The 18,760-nt window shown below is 36.9% G+C and overlaps 1 protein-coding gene across 6 annotated transcripts in view; it reads left to right on the top strand.

Annotated features, from left to right (window-relative positions):
- LOC109848437 overlaps positions 1 to 14,202 on the top strand; it is a 21,761-nt gene extending 7,559 nt beyond the window's left edge. For 3 of the 6 annotated variants that reach the window (XM_020417922.1, XM_020417921.1, XM_020417919.1), the window contains 8 exons: positions 4,735 to 5,046; positions 5,142 to 5,168; positions 5,251 to 5,355; positions 5,739 to 6,183; positions 6,287 to 6,332; positions 12,626 to 12,718; positions 12,809 to 13,062; positions 13,819 to 14,202. In XM_020417922.1, the coding sequence (XP_020273511.1) occupies positions 4,975 to 5,046; positions 5,142 to 5,168; positions 5,251 to 5,355; positions 5,739 to 6,183; positions 6,287 to 6,332; positions 12,626 to 12,653 (723 nt within the window). In that variant the 5' untranslated portion in view covers positions 4,735 to 4,974 and the 3' untranslated portion in view covers positions 12,654 to 12,718; positions 12,809 to 13,062; positions 13,819 to 14,202. The remainder of the gene's footprint in view (positions 1 to 4,734; positions 5,047 to 5,141; positions 5,169 to 5,250; positions 5,356 to 5,738; positions 6,184 to 6,286; positions 6,333 to 12,625; positions 12,719 to 12,808; positions 13,063 to 13,818) is intronic. The other 3 variants (XM_020417923.1, XM_020417924.1, XM_020417925.1) reach the window with 3 other exon arrangements.

Genomic DNA, 18,760 nt, shown 5'->3' with positions numbered 1-18,760 from the left:
CCTATGTATAGCCGTGCAGCTGGCAGTTAAACACATGCCTTGCGAACAGACCGGGGTTGCGAGTGAAACGGACTAACACATGGCTAGAAACAAAAGGCAACTGCTGTATGCTTGTAGAAAGAAGAAATTTTTGAAATAGATCATTTTCAAATTTTAGTTACCAAAATCAACCCAAAGCAATTTAATTAGCAAAGTTGACTGTTTTTAGCCACATCAGCAAAACTGATTGGAAGTTCATCGGTTTTGCAACAGTAAATGTTTGGAAATGTACGTGACTTATAGTCCCATGTAATTAGCTGTCTTCCCTAATTACACAGGACTAAAAGTCCCATGTATACTTTCTAAAAAAAAGTTACGTAGCTTTGATGGACCAACAAGTCTATGGGATTCTAAAATTTCATTTCTTTCGGGTCCCAGGTTAGTGGGTAAGGGATTGAATCAGCGAGTCTTCTAAATGGTTGTGTCTGGGCCCCACAAGGGAAATGGGTGGTGTGCTGCTTTAGGTTTTTTATGAGATGAAGCTATTCTTAAACTAATTTAACTAATTACAACTAATTACACGGGACTAGTAGTCCGGTGTGTTTCAAATATAAAATTTTGCAAGACCGACCAACTTTCAACTAACTTTGCTGACGTGGCTAAAAAATAGTCGATTTTGCTAATTAAAGTATTTTTGGGTTGATTTTGCTAATCGATTTTTTAAAATGGTCTATTTTAAAAATTTCTCCTTGGCAATAATGTGGAGGAAACACTTTCTACTTTCTTGACAGTTGACATTTCTTCCGTTTATTTGAGTTTTCCAAGTTTATCTTTTTCATGGTAGAAAAAGAGCATTGTAAGTTATGGGACATTTGTGGAATTTGTTGAAATTGTGACACATAGGAGTAGATAGATCAGAACCCAACTTTTGTTACATAATAGTAATAGATATATGCTTGACAACTGAAGTGATAGTAAGTGAAGAAAACACTTTAATAACGACTATGAAGATCTTCTTTACTCTGGTATTGTATAAGTGAAAGTCTATGCATGGGTACAGGTGCCGGTATGGGTAAGGATATGGATATGGGACACGATAAATTTATAATTTATAAATGTAAGGTACAGTGACATGGCTATATAAATATTTATATACACATGTATTATATATTGGAATTAATAATTTAATTGAGAACAATGATGATTATTAAAGGCCTATAACAGTTTTATGTTTTTTTATGATGTGGATTATAAATTGGAAAATCACTAGTTTTTGGACTAGACATCCAAACATCCCTTTAAAATCATAATTTAGAATCTGACCTACGTTCAATGTGTTTCAAGAAGTGGGTGTGCAGTGTAGGATATATGTAAAAAAAATGTATGACAATGTTTTAAATTAAAACATGTACTGTATAATTGATACATGGCCGAATAAATGTATGTATTCATGCAAGGAGTGTCCAAGGAGTTTGGTTGGGTACCAGCATGGGTACTTGTCAGGTACAGGTGTGACTTCAGCTTAGAAGTACCCAGGTAACATAGATGAAAGTAATCTGAGAAATGTGAGGCTTACCCAGTGGAGGAAATATTTATTAGAGAATTAACCTAATGAAAATATTAATTTTATGACAATAGGTTTTTGGTTGTTTGATCTTTATTACCTACCTATCACTGGTACATATTTCTTTTTGAGGAAGCTAATGAAAGATGATAACATATTTATGACCACTGACCAAACTCAAGAATTAGAATGTGAGGATACTTTAACTTAAAGTATCAATATGAGCAGTCAGCCATTTCTTCAACTGACAAAAAGAATAATTTGCATCTAGGACGGTTCTGATCATTGATCAAAACACAAAGTACCATCTGCCTGAACAAATGCTCCAAGGTTCCTTAGTTGCATGAATCATTAAACACCAAAAATGGTTATTTCCCTTAATTTTCCTTTCTTCTTAATTCTATCTTTCAGATGGTTCTTTTTGTCTTTTTATCATCTGTCTCTGCTTAAAATTTAGGATGTTGTAAAGCTATGCATGTTCTTTGTGCTTTCCTCTTACGTATTCAACAAATACAAGTTGTTCTTTGCAATTTCACATTTTCCTCCTTCCCTCTTTATATTTTTAATATCTTCTTGGCTACTGGTAAACATTTCATGAATCAAAGGGCCTTATCTTACTCTATCAGAGTGTTGTTTGGACAATCACCGTTGTGGATATACTCAAGTTTTTGCTGCAGTCTTCAGGGGCCGTTTCTTAATTAAGTTAAAGAAATATTTTTCCTTTGGATATGGATTCCCTTGAAAAATTTCAGATTCTTGAATTTTCAACTCTACCATCTATATCTATCTATCTATCTATCTATTTCTATATATATTACTAAAACGAGAGCCTCTGGTTGTGTCGTTTGCACTTGGCAGATTTGTAGATTTTCAACCTTTTAACTTTCCTAATTAATATTTTGTCAAGAAAACTTCCCTAATTTATATCTAATCTTTACTTCCATCAATTTAACTCAAAACGCTTCCACATTTTTTCTTCTCTGTATTACCTTCAAATATTCTCTTCTCTGTCCTCTTCGCTTAACTTTTTTTTTCCTCCTTGCAATTGAGTGTGATGAGTTGTTGCATTCACTTGCTCTTTGTTCAATTTCTTCAGTGAATCCAAGCAGGTCTATGATGCTTGCTGCCCATTTTCTCGTAATCAATTTTTTCTTTTCCTTTATTGTTTATTTCCCTACTTTTTTTCCCTTGTTGGAACTGTTATGTTGAATCAACAATTAGATGGGTCTGATTGTTTGTAAGGGTTTTAGTTCTGTATCTGATTTTTTTAAACCTGATTTTCTAGTTGTGTATGTGTTATGTTTGAATTAATGATCACTGCCACATTTTTTTTCTTTCTGGAGTTAAGAATATTTAGTTAAACTAATGAATAGACATAAAGGCTATCTTTCATTAAAATGTGTTTACAGTTATTAAGAAATTCCCATAGCATCACAGCGACATAGCAGTGATACTGATTGCTTAAAAGACAATAACATGAAAACTAGCATGAAAATAATATTTTGGAAAAAAAGTTAAAACTTATTTTTTGTATGTCTTCAACTTCCATTTATTGCAACATTCCAACTTTTATTCTCAACTATTAATTACTTCGTCTATTCCTTTTCTATGTAACATCTATACTATATTACTAGAACAATAACCACAACTGTCCATATTCGCTATTATTCATTAAATTATTGCATTCTCTATTATTGATATGATTATCACCTAATAACAAATAAAAATTAGTTATTGATGAGAGGGAAATTAAATGGGTAGACGTCTAAGAGGCTTGGAGTTAGGTACTAATAAAAAATAGTATATTTTATCTTATTAATTTTTCTATTAAGTTTTATGCATTTTTTTATATCTTCTCATAGCTACAATAAAATTGAAACCTTAACAATGTACAACATTTTAATATCAAGTCCTGTGCTCGCATGGTGGAAAACTAGTAAAGCAACATCTTTCGTTATGAGTCAGATTGGTTTCATGTAATTCTCCAAGTGCATGTATGGCCCCGGGGAAATTATGAAAGAAGCTCATGTTTTGGTTCTATTATATGTTTCCAAGTATTTTAACCAATATTCCAAAAAGCTTTTTTGCAACATGCTTCAAAACTTTTTGAAGGGTAAACACTTCAAAACTCAAGATTGAAGCTATTTATTCCTTGAAGCTTATGCCTCATCGTTAAAATCATAACTGAATTGTATAAAGCGCTTCTCTTTTGAAGCGCACACCTTAGACGAGATAGGAGAATATAAATGGATTTTTAACTAGCATTTAAATGCCCCCGTGTACCTTCAATATGACCGACTACCGAGTGAGTATAAGTAAGATATATATGTTATGCATGTAGCCTAGTTTATTATAATTTGCGTCTATACTTCACATAATTAATTCTTATTTACTAATCAGGTCATGAATATATCTATTTGTAAATTACTATATCACTGTATATTATATGAGCGTAATGAGTATCATATGTCATATGAGGGAATTCTCATGTATACAATGATGTGGCACAATCTCAATCAAGGGTGGTTGGGAAGTTTTTCTCTCATTTATTATTTGTTGAGATTAAGCTGCATCATTGTCATATGAGAGAACCCCCTCATATGACAAGGATATACATTTTTCTAATATTATATATTCATCATTTTTACAGATTTTAAACTGAAGTGCTTATTAAACTCATGAGCTTATGCCTCACGCTTTGAAACTTATGCCTTGCTTCGCTAAAAGGTCTAGCGCTTCGCCTTGTGCTTCCTCTTTTTTAAACATTGATTTTAACTGTTGATCATTTTCTCCAATCAAAGGTTATCCTTATTGCTGCTTATAACACGAAGCAAAGTTGGCTAGCTGTAATTGTTTTGTTTGGCATGACCTTCCGAAGGTGGATGTGAAAACTATGTTGGTAGTTCTCTGATTATAATCTAAGGGAAGTGATTCCCTATGCTCTATTGAGCTTCACAGATGAATGTATTCACTATAGAAGAATACATTATCTTTACTTTTGATACAGTTCCATTCTAGTGTTCTAAAAATGTGGCAATGTAGGAAAACATAAACAGCACTGGCCTAATTAGAAAGACAGTATATCCCTATTATTAAGCAGCACTAATGAACCGGTTGGAACGATATGTTTCTGGTGGTCCTATGCTTCTAGCATAGATCAATGGCTTAGTCAAATCTTTTTCTTGGTGCAGGTCGGAGTTGGAGGTAAGGAGGCTGCTTCATCTGGCCTCCAGGGTCGATATCCTTCAGCCTTACAGGACTTGTCAAAGCTCTCATCTGCAGCTGTAGGCTCCAACTTCGGAATGAACACTGATGATTAAGCGTCAGCATCAGGTCATGGCTATCTTCAGAAAAGTGATCCCTTTTCTGAAGTAAAGAGTTCTGATTATTCTTCTTTAGAGAGGAGACAATATGGTGATCAAGCTGCTTATATGGGGAGGGGATCACGAAATGATCCAGCTAGGCGATATGCAGATTCTGTTTCTACTAGCCAGCAACATCAGGTATATTCTTTTAGTCAGTCTGTTGTCCTCTTGTTGCTTATGTTTGATTCTGTAATCTCACATCTTTCCTTTTATATCTTGCTCCTCAATGCAAGCCTGAGATGCATGACCACATGGACCAGGTATTGCAGTTCTTTTTTTGTTAATTTTCTTTTTTCTGTTTCTAAAAAGTTTTTATACAGCCTCATTATTAATGCCTTTTAGAAAATTTTTTACGAGGCATCACTACTTCGACAGCAACAGATATTGAAGGCTCAGTCATTGCAGTCTGGTTCTGATATGAGATGTGTTTCTCTCAAGGCATTTTATGTATGCTTCCTTTTGTTGGTTACAAGGGTCAAACATTTACTTCAATAATAACTAAATCCAGGTTTGTAGATGTTCTGCAGTGACATAATTTAGCGTGAATTGTGCTTTGCTCTGGATCAGTATGCACCTTAGGTTCACATTAGTTTGTGTCAGACCTGAGAATAATAGGGATTGTAGGGCTGTATTTGTTTTACATTGCATTCTCATCTGTTTTTGCACCAAGTAGAACATAAATTTTTGCATACAAGTTGAGTATCTTGCAGCAAGGGCTGCTCACGTTCATCATTGGTCCCAAGATTATAGTTCATATGGCGGAAGAATGGATGCAGATCCCCACACTTCACCTATTATTGTAAACGCTCCTTATGATGGCCAACATGCAGCTTCCATTCTATGGGGAGCTACAAGGAGAAATGGCGATGACCAGTATGGCGTGGGTTTGCACCCTGGCCAGGAAAATAGTACAGGGAAAGGCCTTTATGGTCAATCACTTGAATTTGAATATCAAGAAATGTCACGTGTCCATCCTAGTCTGGGTATCTCAATTGCTGATGAGAGGAGGAACGATAAAAGTGCTTACCGTCGAGAACTTGAAAGGGATGAGGAGCGCTGCAGGGTTAATACGTGAGAAAGAGAGAGAACGAGAAAGAGAACATCAACGTGCATCAAATGATAGGCGAGAGCGGTCTCTATCACGATCTACGAGAGATCATCGGGGCCCTTCTTTGTTAAAGGATGAGAGAACTTTCGTAATGCCTTGCCATATCGGGCCTCACCTTGCCAGATTTCACCTCATCAAGCTTCCCCACGTTGAGAGACTGTATATAGGTGTACCTCAATATTTCTTTGCATCCTGATTCTGTTATTTATAGGCTGATGCTTCATTTGGTTGCAGCTTTCTTAACTGACTAATTGTTCTGTTATTCTGAAGGCATCATTCACCTGTTAAAGAAAAGAAGAAAGAATATATATGCAAGGTAAAGTTTTGGAGACCTCATGATCAATGTGTTAAGCATATGCAATCATCACATCATCATATCTAGCTGGCCGACGAATGATTCTTCTTGGTCTATTAGCTGCAATGGACTCCTGAACATGACCCTGTTCCTGAGTCCCAACCTCCACTGTATCCTCCATCTGCCCATTTGTCATCACGTCTCCTCCCAGTGTCACCTCTGTAGGAGCCTCAATGGATACAATGTCATCTGAAGTGTGTGGGGTCACATCATCCTCCACCTCCTGCGATATCCTGCTAGTCTGGCCTTCCTCCACCTGCTGAGGGGATTTATAGGCTTCATCCCCTTCGACCACCCCTCTTGTCAACAATTTCGGCCACCTCATTTATCCCCCTCCTTGCCCCGTGGACGTAGGCACATTGCCGAACCACGTAAATTTGGTGTCTTGCCTGCTGTGGTACTTGTTTTGATCTCGTTTGTGTTAATTGGTTCCGCTGCGCACAACAAGTGGTATCAGAGCTCCGGGTTGGCTTGGGGTTCAATTTGGAGGATTGGAGGAGAAAGCTAGGGTTTTTACAAGGGATTTTATCTTCCAAGGAGTGGTGGAGAAATCAATTGGAGGATTCGGTGTGGATTCTCATTTGGAGGTACAAACCCTAATTTTGCTCTTTTTCAATTCAAGTTGTAGTTGTGTAATTTGGAGATTAGATTGAAAATGACCGAATCGAGTACATCGGGATCGTCCTTGACTAAGGCGATACAAGGGTTGAGCATTAATAATACAAAAATTGATGTTCAAAAATTTGATGGCAAGATAAATTTTGGTTTGTGGAGGTGTCAAGTGATAGATGCATTAGATGCCCAAAATTTAGAGGAGACTCTTGAATTACTAGAGAAACCTGATGATATGGAGGATAAGGTTTGGAAGAAAATAAATAGTAGAGCATGTGGGGTTATTAGATCATGTTTGACGCCGGATTTGATTTATGATGTAATGAATGAAACATCGGCGAAACGATTGTGGGAAACACTCAATGATAAGTATTTGACGAAAATCATTGAGAATAGACTTCATTTAAAGAAGAGGTTTTACCAATTTAAAATAAAGAGGGGAGTTTTAATTAGAGAACATGTTAATAATTTCACAAAATTGCTATCGGATATGGCCAATGTGGATATCATGGTAGATGATGAAGATAAAGCGATGTTGTTATTATGTTCATTACCAGAGGATGATTATAGTACCTTTGTCCTTACAATGATTAATGGTAGAACCACTGTCAGTTATAAGGAGGTGACCTCATCATTGGTTAATTATGAGTTGAGAAAGAGTGATAGTGAACCCTCCGAGAAGGCATCAGGAGATGCATTGGCAGTAAGAGGCCGTAGTCCAAACCGTCGTCAGTTTAATCGCTCAAAATCAAAGCATAGAGGTGGCCATAAGAGTGTTGGTAGGAATCAATGTGCTTTTTGCAAAGAAGATGGACATTGGAAGAATGAATGCCCAAAGTTGAAGGATAGAGCCGGAAAGAATAAAGGAAAAGCTGTACAAACTTCAGAGGTGAATGTTGCCAAAGCTAGTGGTGACAATTCAGATTCGGATTCTTCGGGCTACTCATGCTCTGCATTACCGTCAGTGTGTTATGCCGACTCTACGGAGTGGATGATGGATTCGGGTGCTACATACCACATTTGCCCTAGAAAGGATTGGTTCTCTAGCTTTAAAGAGTTGGAAAGAGAGGATGTCGTGCTCATGGGTAATGATCATGTATGTCCTATTGGTGGTATTGGAACAGTTCGGATCAGGATGTGTGACGGGGTGACTAGGGAGCTGAAGGAAGTGAGGTTTGTTCCTCAGTTGACGAAGAACATCATTTCTCTTGGAACTTTAGAGGCAGCAGGTTATAGGGTGATCTTGGAGAATGCAACTCTGAAGGTCACAAAGGGGTCCATGGTGGTGATGAGAGGTGTTAGGGAAAACTACCTTTACTACTTGAAGGGAAAGACAGTAACATGGGGTCTGGCAGCTTTAATTATCACAGAGGAGGATACTACCAGCTTATGGCATATGAGATTGGGACACACTGGTGATAAGTCCCTGCAGTCATTGGCAAAACAGGGGCTGTTGAAGGGTGCAAAGACCTGCAAGATGGAGCTGTGTGAACACTGCATACTTGGGAAGAAGACGAAGGTGAAGTTCGGCACTGCAATTCACAACACCCAAGGTATATTAGATTATGTTCATACTGATGTTTGGGGTCCTTCCAAGAACACATCTCTTGGTGGGGCCAATTACTTTATCACTTTCATTGATGATTATTCCAGAAGGAATTGGGTATACCCTATGAAGCATAAATATGAGGTTCTGGATATATTTGTGGAGTGGAAGAAGAAAGTGGAACTGCAGACAGGTAGAAAGGTGAAGGTACTCCGTTCAGATAATGGTGGTGAGTACAAAAGTGATCCATTTCTACAGTTTTGCCGGGATCACGGTATTAGACGACACTTCACAGTTAAGAAGACACCGCAATAAAACAGGGTGGCTGAGAGATTGAACCGTACCTTGCTGGAGAAGGTGCGTTGTATGCTCTCACAGAGTGGATTGGCTAGATCTTTTTGGGCCGAGGCGTTGGTTTATGCGAGCCATCTCGTAAATAGATTGCCGTGCACTGCGATACATGAGAAGACTCCTATGGAGGTATGGTCTGGTTCTGTAACTAGTGATTATGATTTAATTCGGATTTTTGGATGTCCAGCTTACTATCATGTGAATGATGAGAAATTGAATCCGAGGGAAAGGAAAGCAGTCTTTGTGGGCTTTAGAGATGGAGTCAAAGGCTTCAAGTTGTGGGATCCACAAGACAAGAAGATGATCATTAGCAGAGATGTCACTTTTGATGAGGCGCACATGATGAAGCCTCAAGTCCCTCAGCAGGTGGAGGAAGGCCAGACTAGTGGGATATCGCAGGAGGTGGAGGATGATGTGACCCCACACACTTCAGATGACATTGTATCCATTGAGGCTCCTACAGAGGTGACACTGGGAGGAGACGTGATGACAAATGGGCAGATGGAGGATACAGTGGAGGTTGGGACTCAGGAACAGGGTCATGTTCAGGAGTCCATTGCAGCTAATAGACCAAGAAGAATCATTCGTCGGCCAGCTAGATATGATGATGTGATGATTGCATATGCTTTATCAGTAGAGGTCGTTGATGATTTGGTTCCTTCTACATATAAGGAAGCAGAGTCAAGCTCTGATTCAATCAGGTGGAGGGAAGGTATGGAGGAGGAGATGCACTCTCTTCAGAAGAATGACACTTGGGAACTTGTAAAGCTACCGAAGGGTAAGAAGGCTATTGGATGCAAATGGGTATATGCAAAGAAAGAAGGATCTTCTAATGGAGACATTCGGTACAAAGCCAGATTGGTGGCCAAAGGATATGCCCAGCTTGAGGGCATAGATTACAACGAAGTATTCTCACCGGTCGTGAAGCATTCGTCGATAAGGATACTATTAGCATTGGTGGCACAGCTGGATTTGGATTTGGTCCAGATGGATGTGAAGACAGCCTTTCTACATGGAGACTTAGAAGAGGAGATCTATATGACACAACCGATGGGATTCAAAGATATAGGAAAGGATGATTTGGTATGCAAACTGAAGAAGTCTCTTTATGGATTGAAGCAATCACCGCGACAATGGTACAAGAGATTCGACAGTTTTATGATTGGCCAAGGGTACACGAGGAGCCCATATGACCCGTGTGTTTATATGCACAAGCTACAGAATGGTGAGTATATTTATTTGTTGTTATATGTTGATGATATGCTCATTGCTTCCAGGAATACTTCAGCTATTAGAAAGTTGAAAAAAGAGTTGTCATCTGAATTTGAGATGAAGGATCTTGGAGAAGCAAAGAAGATATTGGGTATGGAGATTGAGAGAGACAGAGTGAGAGGGAGGTTGAAGCTAACTCAGAGGAGTTACTTACAGAAGATGCTGAAGAAATTCAGCTTTGATAGTAATGCTAAGGCGGTGAGTACTCCATTAGCTCCCCACTTTAAACTTTCAGCTAAGATATCACCTATTTCAGTTGAGGATCGTGACTATATGTCCAAAGTTTCATATGCCAATGCTGTGGGTAGCTTGATGTATGCAATGGTGTGTACAGGGTCAGATTTGTCACAGGCCGTCAGCATGGTGTCTAGGTACATGCATGACCCCGGGAAAGGTCATTGGGAGGCCGTGAAGTGGATTCTACGGTATATAAAAAGTACCGTGGATGTTGGTTTGGTGTTTCAGAAGAATGAAAAGATTGGACAGGATTGTGTTGGATACGTGGATTCTGATTATGCTGGGGATCTTGACAAACGCCGGTCTACTACAGGATATGTGTTTACATTAGCAGGAGCACCGGTGTGTTGGAGGTGTACACTTCAGTCTACAGTGGCTCTCTCCACTACGGAGGCAGAGTATATGGCATTGACTGAAGCTGTGAAGGAGGCTTTGTGGTTGCAGGGATTATTGGAAGACTTGGGGATTGCACAAGATATCATCAGGGTAAATTGTGATAGCATGTCAGCTATCTATTTGGCAAAGAACCAGATATATCATGCACGAACAAAGCACATTGATGTCAGATTTTACTTTGTTCGAGACGTCTTGGATGATGGAGATGTTAGATTGGAGAAGATCCACACGAAGGACAATCCGGCAGATATGCTGACCAAAGTTGTTACAGGAGTAAAATTTGGTCATTGTTTGGAGTTATTGAACATTCTTCGTTGTTGAGGGCCTTTGGAGGTCATTTGGTGAACTACGTGAGGCTTGATTCATTGGGCAAGAGGATACGTAGGCAGTCATTTTATGATGCAGCCGGTTTGGTGAGTTGATACCGATGTTTGGAGAGTGGTCACATTCTCATTTGGGTCTCGACTTGTTGTGGATTGAGTCCGTTGTTGTGATTTCGTTTTACTTCGTACTGGACGCAACAAGTGAAACATTTTGGTTTGGTTGGTGTCGGCTCAATTTTGGAAGAAACCTCGCCGAGGTGGAGATTGTTGGTCAACAATGGGGGCTGCCACACTTGTTGAAAATGGGTGCAGACACACTTGTTGACAAAGGAGCCGCTGGAGCCGCAATTGTTGATAAATAAGGTGGCCGAAATTGTTGACAAGAGGGGTGGTCGAAGGGGATGAAGCCTATAAATCCCCTCCCCTCTTCCTTCGTTCAATCTATCGGAGCTTAGGAGATCTATCAGAGCTTGAGAAATCCATCAGAGCTAAGATCAGTTAGGAAGAGTGATTAAGTGAGCAATTAGAGTTTGGGCAATTTTGTGAGAGAGATTGAGAGTTGAGGAAAAATCAAGAGTGATTTGTTGTTTGTGAGATTATTGAGTGATTGTAATCTCTATTTGTACTCCCTCTCTCTATTAGTGAGATCTATCCCCTCCTTGCCCCGTGGACGTAGGCACATTGCCGAACCACGTAAATTTGGTGTCTTGCCTGCTGTGGTACTTGTTTTGATCTCGTTTGTGTTAATTACGGTTCCGCTGCGCACAACACAATGATGGTAGGCTTAATTGGTAAATCAGTAGAAATGTCTGATTCTTAGGTCAGACATTTTTTTGGTTCATAAGGTCTTACTGAAACTTTGATCCAATCACTTTTCAAATTCTTCTGGTCATATTACTATCACTCTTTTCTATCACATTGAAACTCTTCTTGTCATTTCTTTCCTTTTATTTTCACCCCCTCCTGGACACCATTGCACTCTTTAACTGAATCACCTTGAATGTTGGTATTGTTTTTTAAGATCGAGAAACAATGTGTTACTGACTTACTGTGTTTTTATCACATAGAAATTCTTCTTGTCATATGTTCACCCTCTCCTGGACGTTGTTGTAATCTTTTACTGAATCACCTTGAACGTTGGCACTGTTGTTTTAAGATTGAGAAACCAAAGCATCAGAATTGTTCTTTGCCATTTTATTACTTTCCGTACTGCACATTCGATATGTGGCATCATATAAACATTGGTGATTTTTGTGCAAATCACAACTGGCTATTCATGTCAGCAGAGTCATCTTGTTCTGAAATTGTTTGTTTAAATGATTATGTTTGCAAATAATTTGCACCAAGAGCAGTCAATGTTTTGGTTAATTAACGCCATTCATTTCCAATACTTGAGGTCACTGTGTATTCAAATGCCTATATTTTACTTTTTCTCAGTAATATTGGAAAAGAAATCTATCAAGATGATTTATATATATGTAACATTTTCCATTTTCTAAATTATTGTTGTTTGGCAGGTTTACCCATTTTGTTTGGTCGATGTAGAGAGGGATTATTTATCTTTAAATAAGCGATATCCCAGGCTATGTGTACGCCATGAATGTACAAAGGTGACCTTTGTTTCCCTGTTATCTGTTTGCCACATTGGTTTGTTACACAATAGGTGTTACCTGATTGCTAATTATGTTAATGCTGTACAGGTTGTTGTGCACCAGCCAAAGCAGAGTTTCCATCTTTCTCTTCATACTACTGTCAGTTAATTGAAATTGGCAGTTAACTCTCTGGGCCATGTGTTTTTAATCGAGATTTTGTTGACGACTGAGGTTATTTTCCTCACTTTTTGATCAGCTTGGTACACAAGTACGTAGAACTAGAGAACAAAGATGAAAAGGTATTAGGTTCAGCAAGTGAGCTATCAAGAATGAAGCAGGAAAATACTGTTTGGAACGCAAAGGTAAATGATACTAGAATTTTAGTAAGATATTCTAAAGATGGCCCTGAAAAATCTTACAGTTTTATTTACGCTGAATTAACTGCTGTTTTTTTTAAGATTTTGTTTATATGCTTTACCAAATTTTCAGTTGCCCTCGTGATTTCATAAAGTAATGAGTTCTGAAGCATTGAGTTATTATCTTTTGTTGGGTACTTTAACCTTTCTTTTTGGTGGACTGTCAGTTGTCTGACTATCATAACTTTATGGGTTAAAGGTTTAAAGAGTAAAGTCAGTTTTAAGTTTTGGACCAGCTATAATTTATGCAGGAGTAGAAGATTAGTTTTACGTTGACAGGATTCATTATCATTCATTTTACTGAAGTTTCAAATATTTATGTTCAACTTGCAGAATGATCTGTGCTAGTGCTCCTAGTACATCTTTTGCAATGAGATCTCTTTACATTGTCTTTTGATCAATATAGTCTTATATTGCTTTTAAGTTTCAAAAAATTATTATGAACTGATTGCTAGGATGAGTCTCTGTGTAGGAATTGTGTCAATTTTAACATGTCTAGGTATTTTCATGTATTTTATTGTGGACTGTAAACTTTATCACAAAATATAGTTTCTTAGTCTGTTACATTTCCCGATGCTTTATGAGGGTTGTGAAATTACTATGTCAATGATCCTATCACCTTGACAGGAAAACTTACATTTATGTTTCTTCTCTTTACTCATTAGAGCTAGTCTTGTTAGTAAATGCTTTTCCCAATTTCAGGTGATTTTGATGAGTGGGATGAGCACACTGATGCTTCGAATGAATTGTGTTCATACAAAAGTTCTGATGAGAGGATTATCCACTTCAACAACATCTTCAGATTTGCTATCCTCAAGAAGGACCGTTCTTTTATGGCTATCAACAGTCCATGGAATGCCGCAATAGGTGGTGGAGATCCATCAGTTGAAGACTATTCTCTGATTCATACAGCACCCAGGTGTTCGCTTCTGTTCTACTATAATGCGGAAGTATGATATTTGTATAGATCAGTTGGAATGCATGTCCAATGAACTGAGAGTACCCCTTCTTCTGATGACAGATATCTTAGAGATATTATCCAACTTGATTTGCATAATTGCCAGCATTGGAATTGTTTCCTTGAGGTACTTTTTGCTTTGCCTTTTTTTCCCAATGGCCTGAACTCTGATGGAATATATGGTAAATAAGGGTTACTATGTCTTTTAACTTCAACTTGTTTTTTCTTTAATTATGAAAAAAATTCCTTCACTATTTGGTGATCCCAGAAGAGCCACTAATAAAGGAATAACCTTAACATGTTTATCTGTGAAAATTTCCAATTTCACATCTCGTGGATTGTTACATAACTATGTTCTCCGGTCTGTTTTGGTTGTAAATGTGCCAACTAGTAGGTCATTTGAGCTTATCATTGTCTATTACTGACGGCATATTGGATTTCCTTCAATAAAAACTATGCAATGTGAACCACGAATATATATTTTTATATATACAGTACATAACATGCTCCCCTTCTCTAGCTATTTACAAGTCAGTTTACAAAATTTGAACCGAAAGTTTTCCAACAAAGGTCCTCTACTTATGCTCCCTCTTGATCTGAAAAAAACGGGTTAATAAAAGAATGAGCTACACTAGCCCCGTGGGATTACCAATATATTACATAGTAAGATTTAGTAAAATAATGAACAGTTAGTAACCGGGAAAAGTTCAAACTTAATCAATAGTGAGAATAAACAACAATATATAGAATACAGTTTTCTCTGTGTTCACTTTAACTTTTGTCTCTATTCATGATAAAATGATAACAATAACGATAACAATTTAAGGCATGAGCCTTGTATAATCCAGATATATGCCGATCAATTAATAACGATTAACAATTTAAGGCGTAAGCCTTGCATAATCCAAATATATGCCGATCAATCAATTACAATCAATTTACCCATTTAACTCTGAAGGATCCATTTCAGTGTTATCAATCAATAAGTGTGGCATTGAGGTTGTAGGCAATATGTATGCACAAACTAATGAATTTATTTGAAAACAACAATTATAATCTTAATTATTTATATATAGAGGTAAAACTAACTGTAGACTTATTCTACTTAAAAGCGTAGAGGAGAATTTAAGGTAATATTGAAATGATAGGTTCATAAGATTAAAAATATGATCGTATTAAACTTTATATATTGAACCAAATCAAAAAATGTGGGCATGCAGTTAAGCTTTAGGAAATGCCAAAAATTGTATATATAGTTTGCATTAACTAAGTGGTTAAAAATCCATTTAAGGTCGAAGACTTGTTACCTTAGTTCCTCATATCTAAGTGAAACCAATAGAATGATTATTCTTAGGAGTAAATTACAATGTCTGATTCAAAAAGTTTGAAGCATTGAGGTTGTAGGAAATATGTATGCACAAACTAATGAATTTATTTGAAAACAACAATTATAATCTTAATTATTTATATATAGAGGTAAAACTAACTGTAGACTTATTCTACTTAAAAGCGTAGAGGAGAATAAGGTAATATTGAAATGATAGGTTCATAAGATTAAAAATATGATCATATTAAATTTTATATATCGAACCAAATCAAAAAATGTGGGCATGCGGTTAAGCTTTAGGAAATGCCAAAAATTGTATATATAGTTTGCATAAACTAAGTGGATAAAAATCCATTTAAGGTCAAAGACTTGTTACATTAGTTCCTCATATCTAAGTGAAACCAATAGAATGATTATTCTTAGGAGTAAATTACAATGTCTGATTCAAAAAGTTTGAAGCATGAGCATGTTTCAACAGAAAAACGTGCATTAAAAAATATAACGTACAATTACCAAATAACTACAAGAGAAAACAACTTTTGCATAGAAAGTATATTATACTAGATAATCTCACTTGACCATTATCTTATAGATAAGAAGAATTAAGGACAAGCACTAAAGGAGGACAATGTGTAATAGAGGAGCTTGCTCAACTATCATTATAACAAATCAATGACAAAAGAAATGAAAGGAAGGAAAACATTGCATATTTCATAACCGTAATATATTGGATAACCTCACCCTCTTTGTAATTCTTGTACCTACTTTACTAGATCTTCACTTCTATATGTATATACCCTTTTTTTCTTTTTTTTTGTTTGGTGTAGTTAGCCCAACCGAGACACCTATATATAGTCATGGTTTTGGTTGGTTTTATATTTTTTTATCCTTATCATGTTGATTCACCTTGGACACCTCATGGTCATCATAATTCCTTATGATGATTCACCTGGACACCTCATGGTCATCATAATTCTTTATGATGATTCACCTGGACATCTCATAGTCATCATAATTTCTTATGATGATTCAACCTGGACACCTTATGGCCATCATAATTCCTTATGATGATTCATCTGGACACCTCATGGTAAAAAAAATTTACTTGGGTGAGCTAAGCATTCAATCCTCTAGATAGTTTGAATTGCATCATCCTCTTCTCTTTTTTTAACAAAAGGAACCTTATTTGTAGATATATATTAGATTATCGTATAATAATAATGGCTATAATAAAAAAAACTTCTTGCGGTATTAATTTGGGTCATATGTCTTCTAGCATATGATGCAAAGTCGCAACATGCTATTTTATGGAGAATAATTAGATGTGGTGTTACAATCTACCTTATGAAAATTTCGTCCTCGAAAATTTACCTAGGCTAGTAAATAGAAATGCATACTTTTGTCACATATTTTCTTCTCTTTCCCGAGTTGTTTCTTCTATTCCGTGATGACTCCATAAAACTTTAACAAGCGAAATGCTTCTGTTTCTCAATTCTTGTGGCTTACAATCTAAGATTATTATCGGTCTTTCTTCATAGGATAGATCGGCACTTAATTTCAAAGGCTTGTAGTCGAGCACATGAGATGAGTCTAGATGATATTTTTTTAGAAGTGAAACATGGATTACGCCATGTATCCCACTTAAACTAGGTGGTAAAGCAAGTCGATAGGCCACTTTTACTATTTTCTCCAAAATTTCAAACGGCCCGACGTACCTTGGACTGAGCTTTCCACCCTTTCCGTGTTTGATTATACTCTTTCGCGATGATACTTTTAAGAATACTTTGTCACCCACTTGGAATTCTAAATCCCTCCTTCGCTTATCTGCATAATTTTTTTTGCTTGCTTTGAGCTGTCAACATTTTTTGTCTAATTTTACGAGCATTATTAATTGCTTCTTCCAACATAGGGATAATGTTTGGTTGTAAAGTTTTCTGCTCACCGACTTCATGCGATTTGCACCTTCGACCATACAGTGCTTCAAAAGGCGTCATTCCAATAGTGGCTTGATAACTATTATTATAAGCATATTCTGCAAGTGTAAAATGTTTCTCCCAATTTCTACCAAAATCAAGTACACAGTCCCTTAACATGTCTTCTAATATTTGTATTGTTCTTTTTGATTGTCCATCTGTTTGAGGATGTCCAATCGTACTGAAGCTGAGTCTAGTGTCTAGAGTCATTTGTAGTTGCCAAAATCGAGATACAAATATCGGATCTCAATGAAATACTATACTTATAGGGGTCCCATGGAGTCTTACTACCTCATCAATATACAGCTGAGCTAGTTTCTCACGATGATCCATCTTGTTTATAGGGAGAAAATGTGCAGATTTAGTGAGCCGGTCTACTATTACCCAGATTGTATCATGTCCTTTAGGTGATCTTGGTAGATCAGACACAAAGTCTATTATAATATGTTCCCATTTCCATTCTGGTATAGGCAATGGTTGCAGTAAATCCGTTGGTTGTTGATGTTCTCGCTTGACTACTTGGCAGGTTAAACACTTAGCCACAAATTGTGCGATATCTTTTTTCATGCCACTTTACCAGTATAGCTGCTTTAAATCATGATACATTTTAGTTTCTCCAGGATGAATTTTATACTCAGAACGACGTGCTTCTTATAGAATTTCTTTCTTCAGCTCAAGATTATTGGGTACGCATATTTTTCCTTGAAATTTTAAAAGTTCTTCTGAGCTCGTGGTAAATTCAGACTTTCCTTCGTTTACCTTCCAAATTTTTTGGATTTCAGGATCCTGTTCTCGCTCTTCCTTAATATTTCTCCACAAAATAACACGTTGCGACTTTGCATGGATAGCTAGAAGATATATGACCCAATTGAAGCTAGAATATACTTAAATGGACAGGAGCACTTGTCCACCAATTTTTTTTTCTCTCTTTCTTATGCTTTGAGATTTGTGCTACACATAAAGACTATCTTTGAGATTTGTACATTGAAGTGTATCACATGCTAACACAAATCTCAATGTAAAATCACTAGATAAAAAAATGGGGCACAAAATGCTCCTACACACTTAAGTTTACAAGAGCTTTTATCCTGATTTATCCTCCCATTTGGATATTTACCTTAGTCTGAACGGAGTCATGTTCAAATAAGCCATTTCTACGATATATTGGTTTTCCATTCTGATTATGGCATAAAATATCACCAATAGAAAAATCAACTGAAGGCAAGAGAACTAACAACGTTCATAATATATTTTATCTGCCAGTTTAGTTTTATGTTATCTAGTTACTTGGTAGTTCCTATTTTAAGGTCACTTTGTATTTCACAATAACATGAATTTTTTTTCCATCTCCTTTCAGTGTGTAATATGATAACTGGGAATCCTTTC

This window comes from Asparagus officinalis, chromosome 7 (assembly GCF_001876935.1).
Source record: "Asparagus officinalis chromosome 7, Aspof.V1, whole genome shotgun sequence".
NCBI lineage: Eukaryota > Viridiplantae > Streptophyta > Magnoliopsida > Asparagales > Asparagaceae > Asparagus > Asparagus officinalis.
Note: the sequence above shows the minus strand (reverse complement) of the source record. Positions and strands in the feature narration are given on the sequence as shown.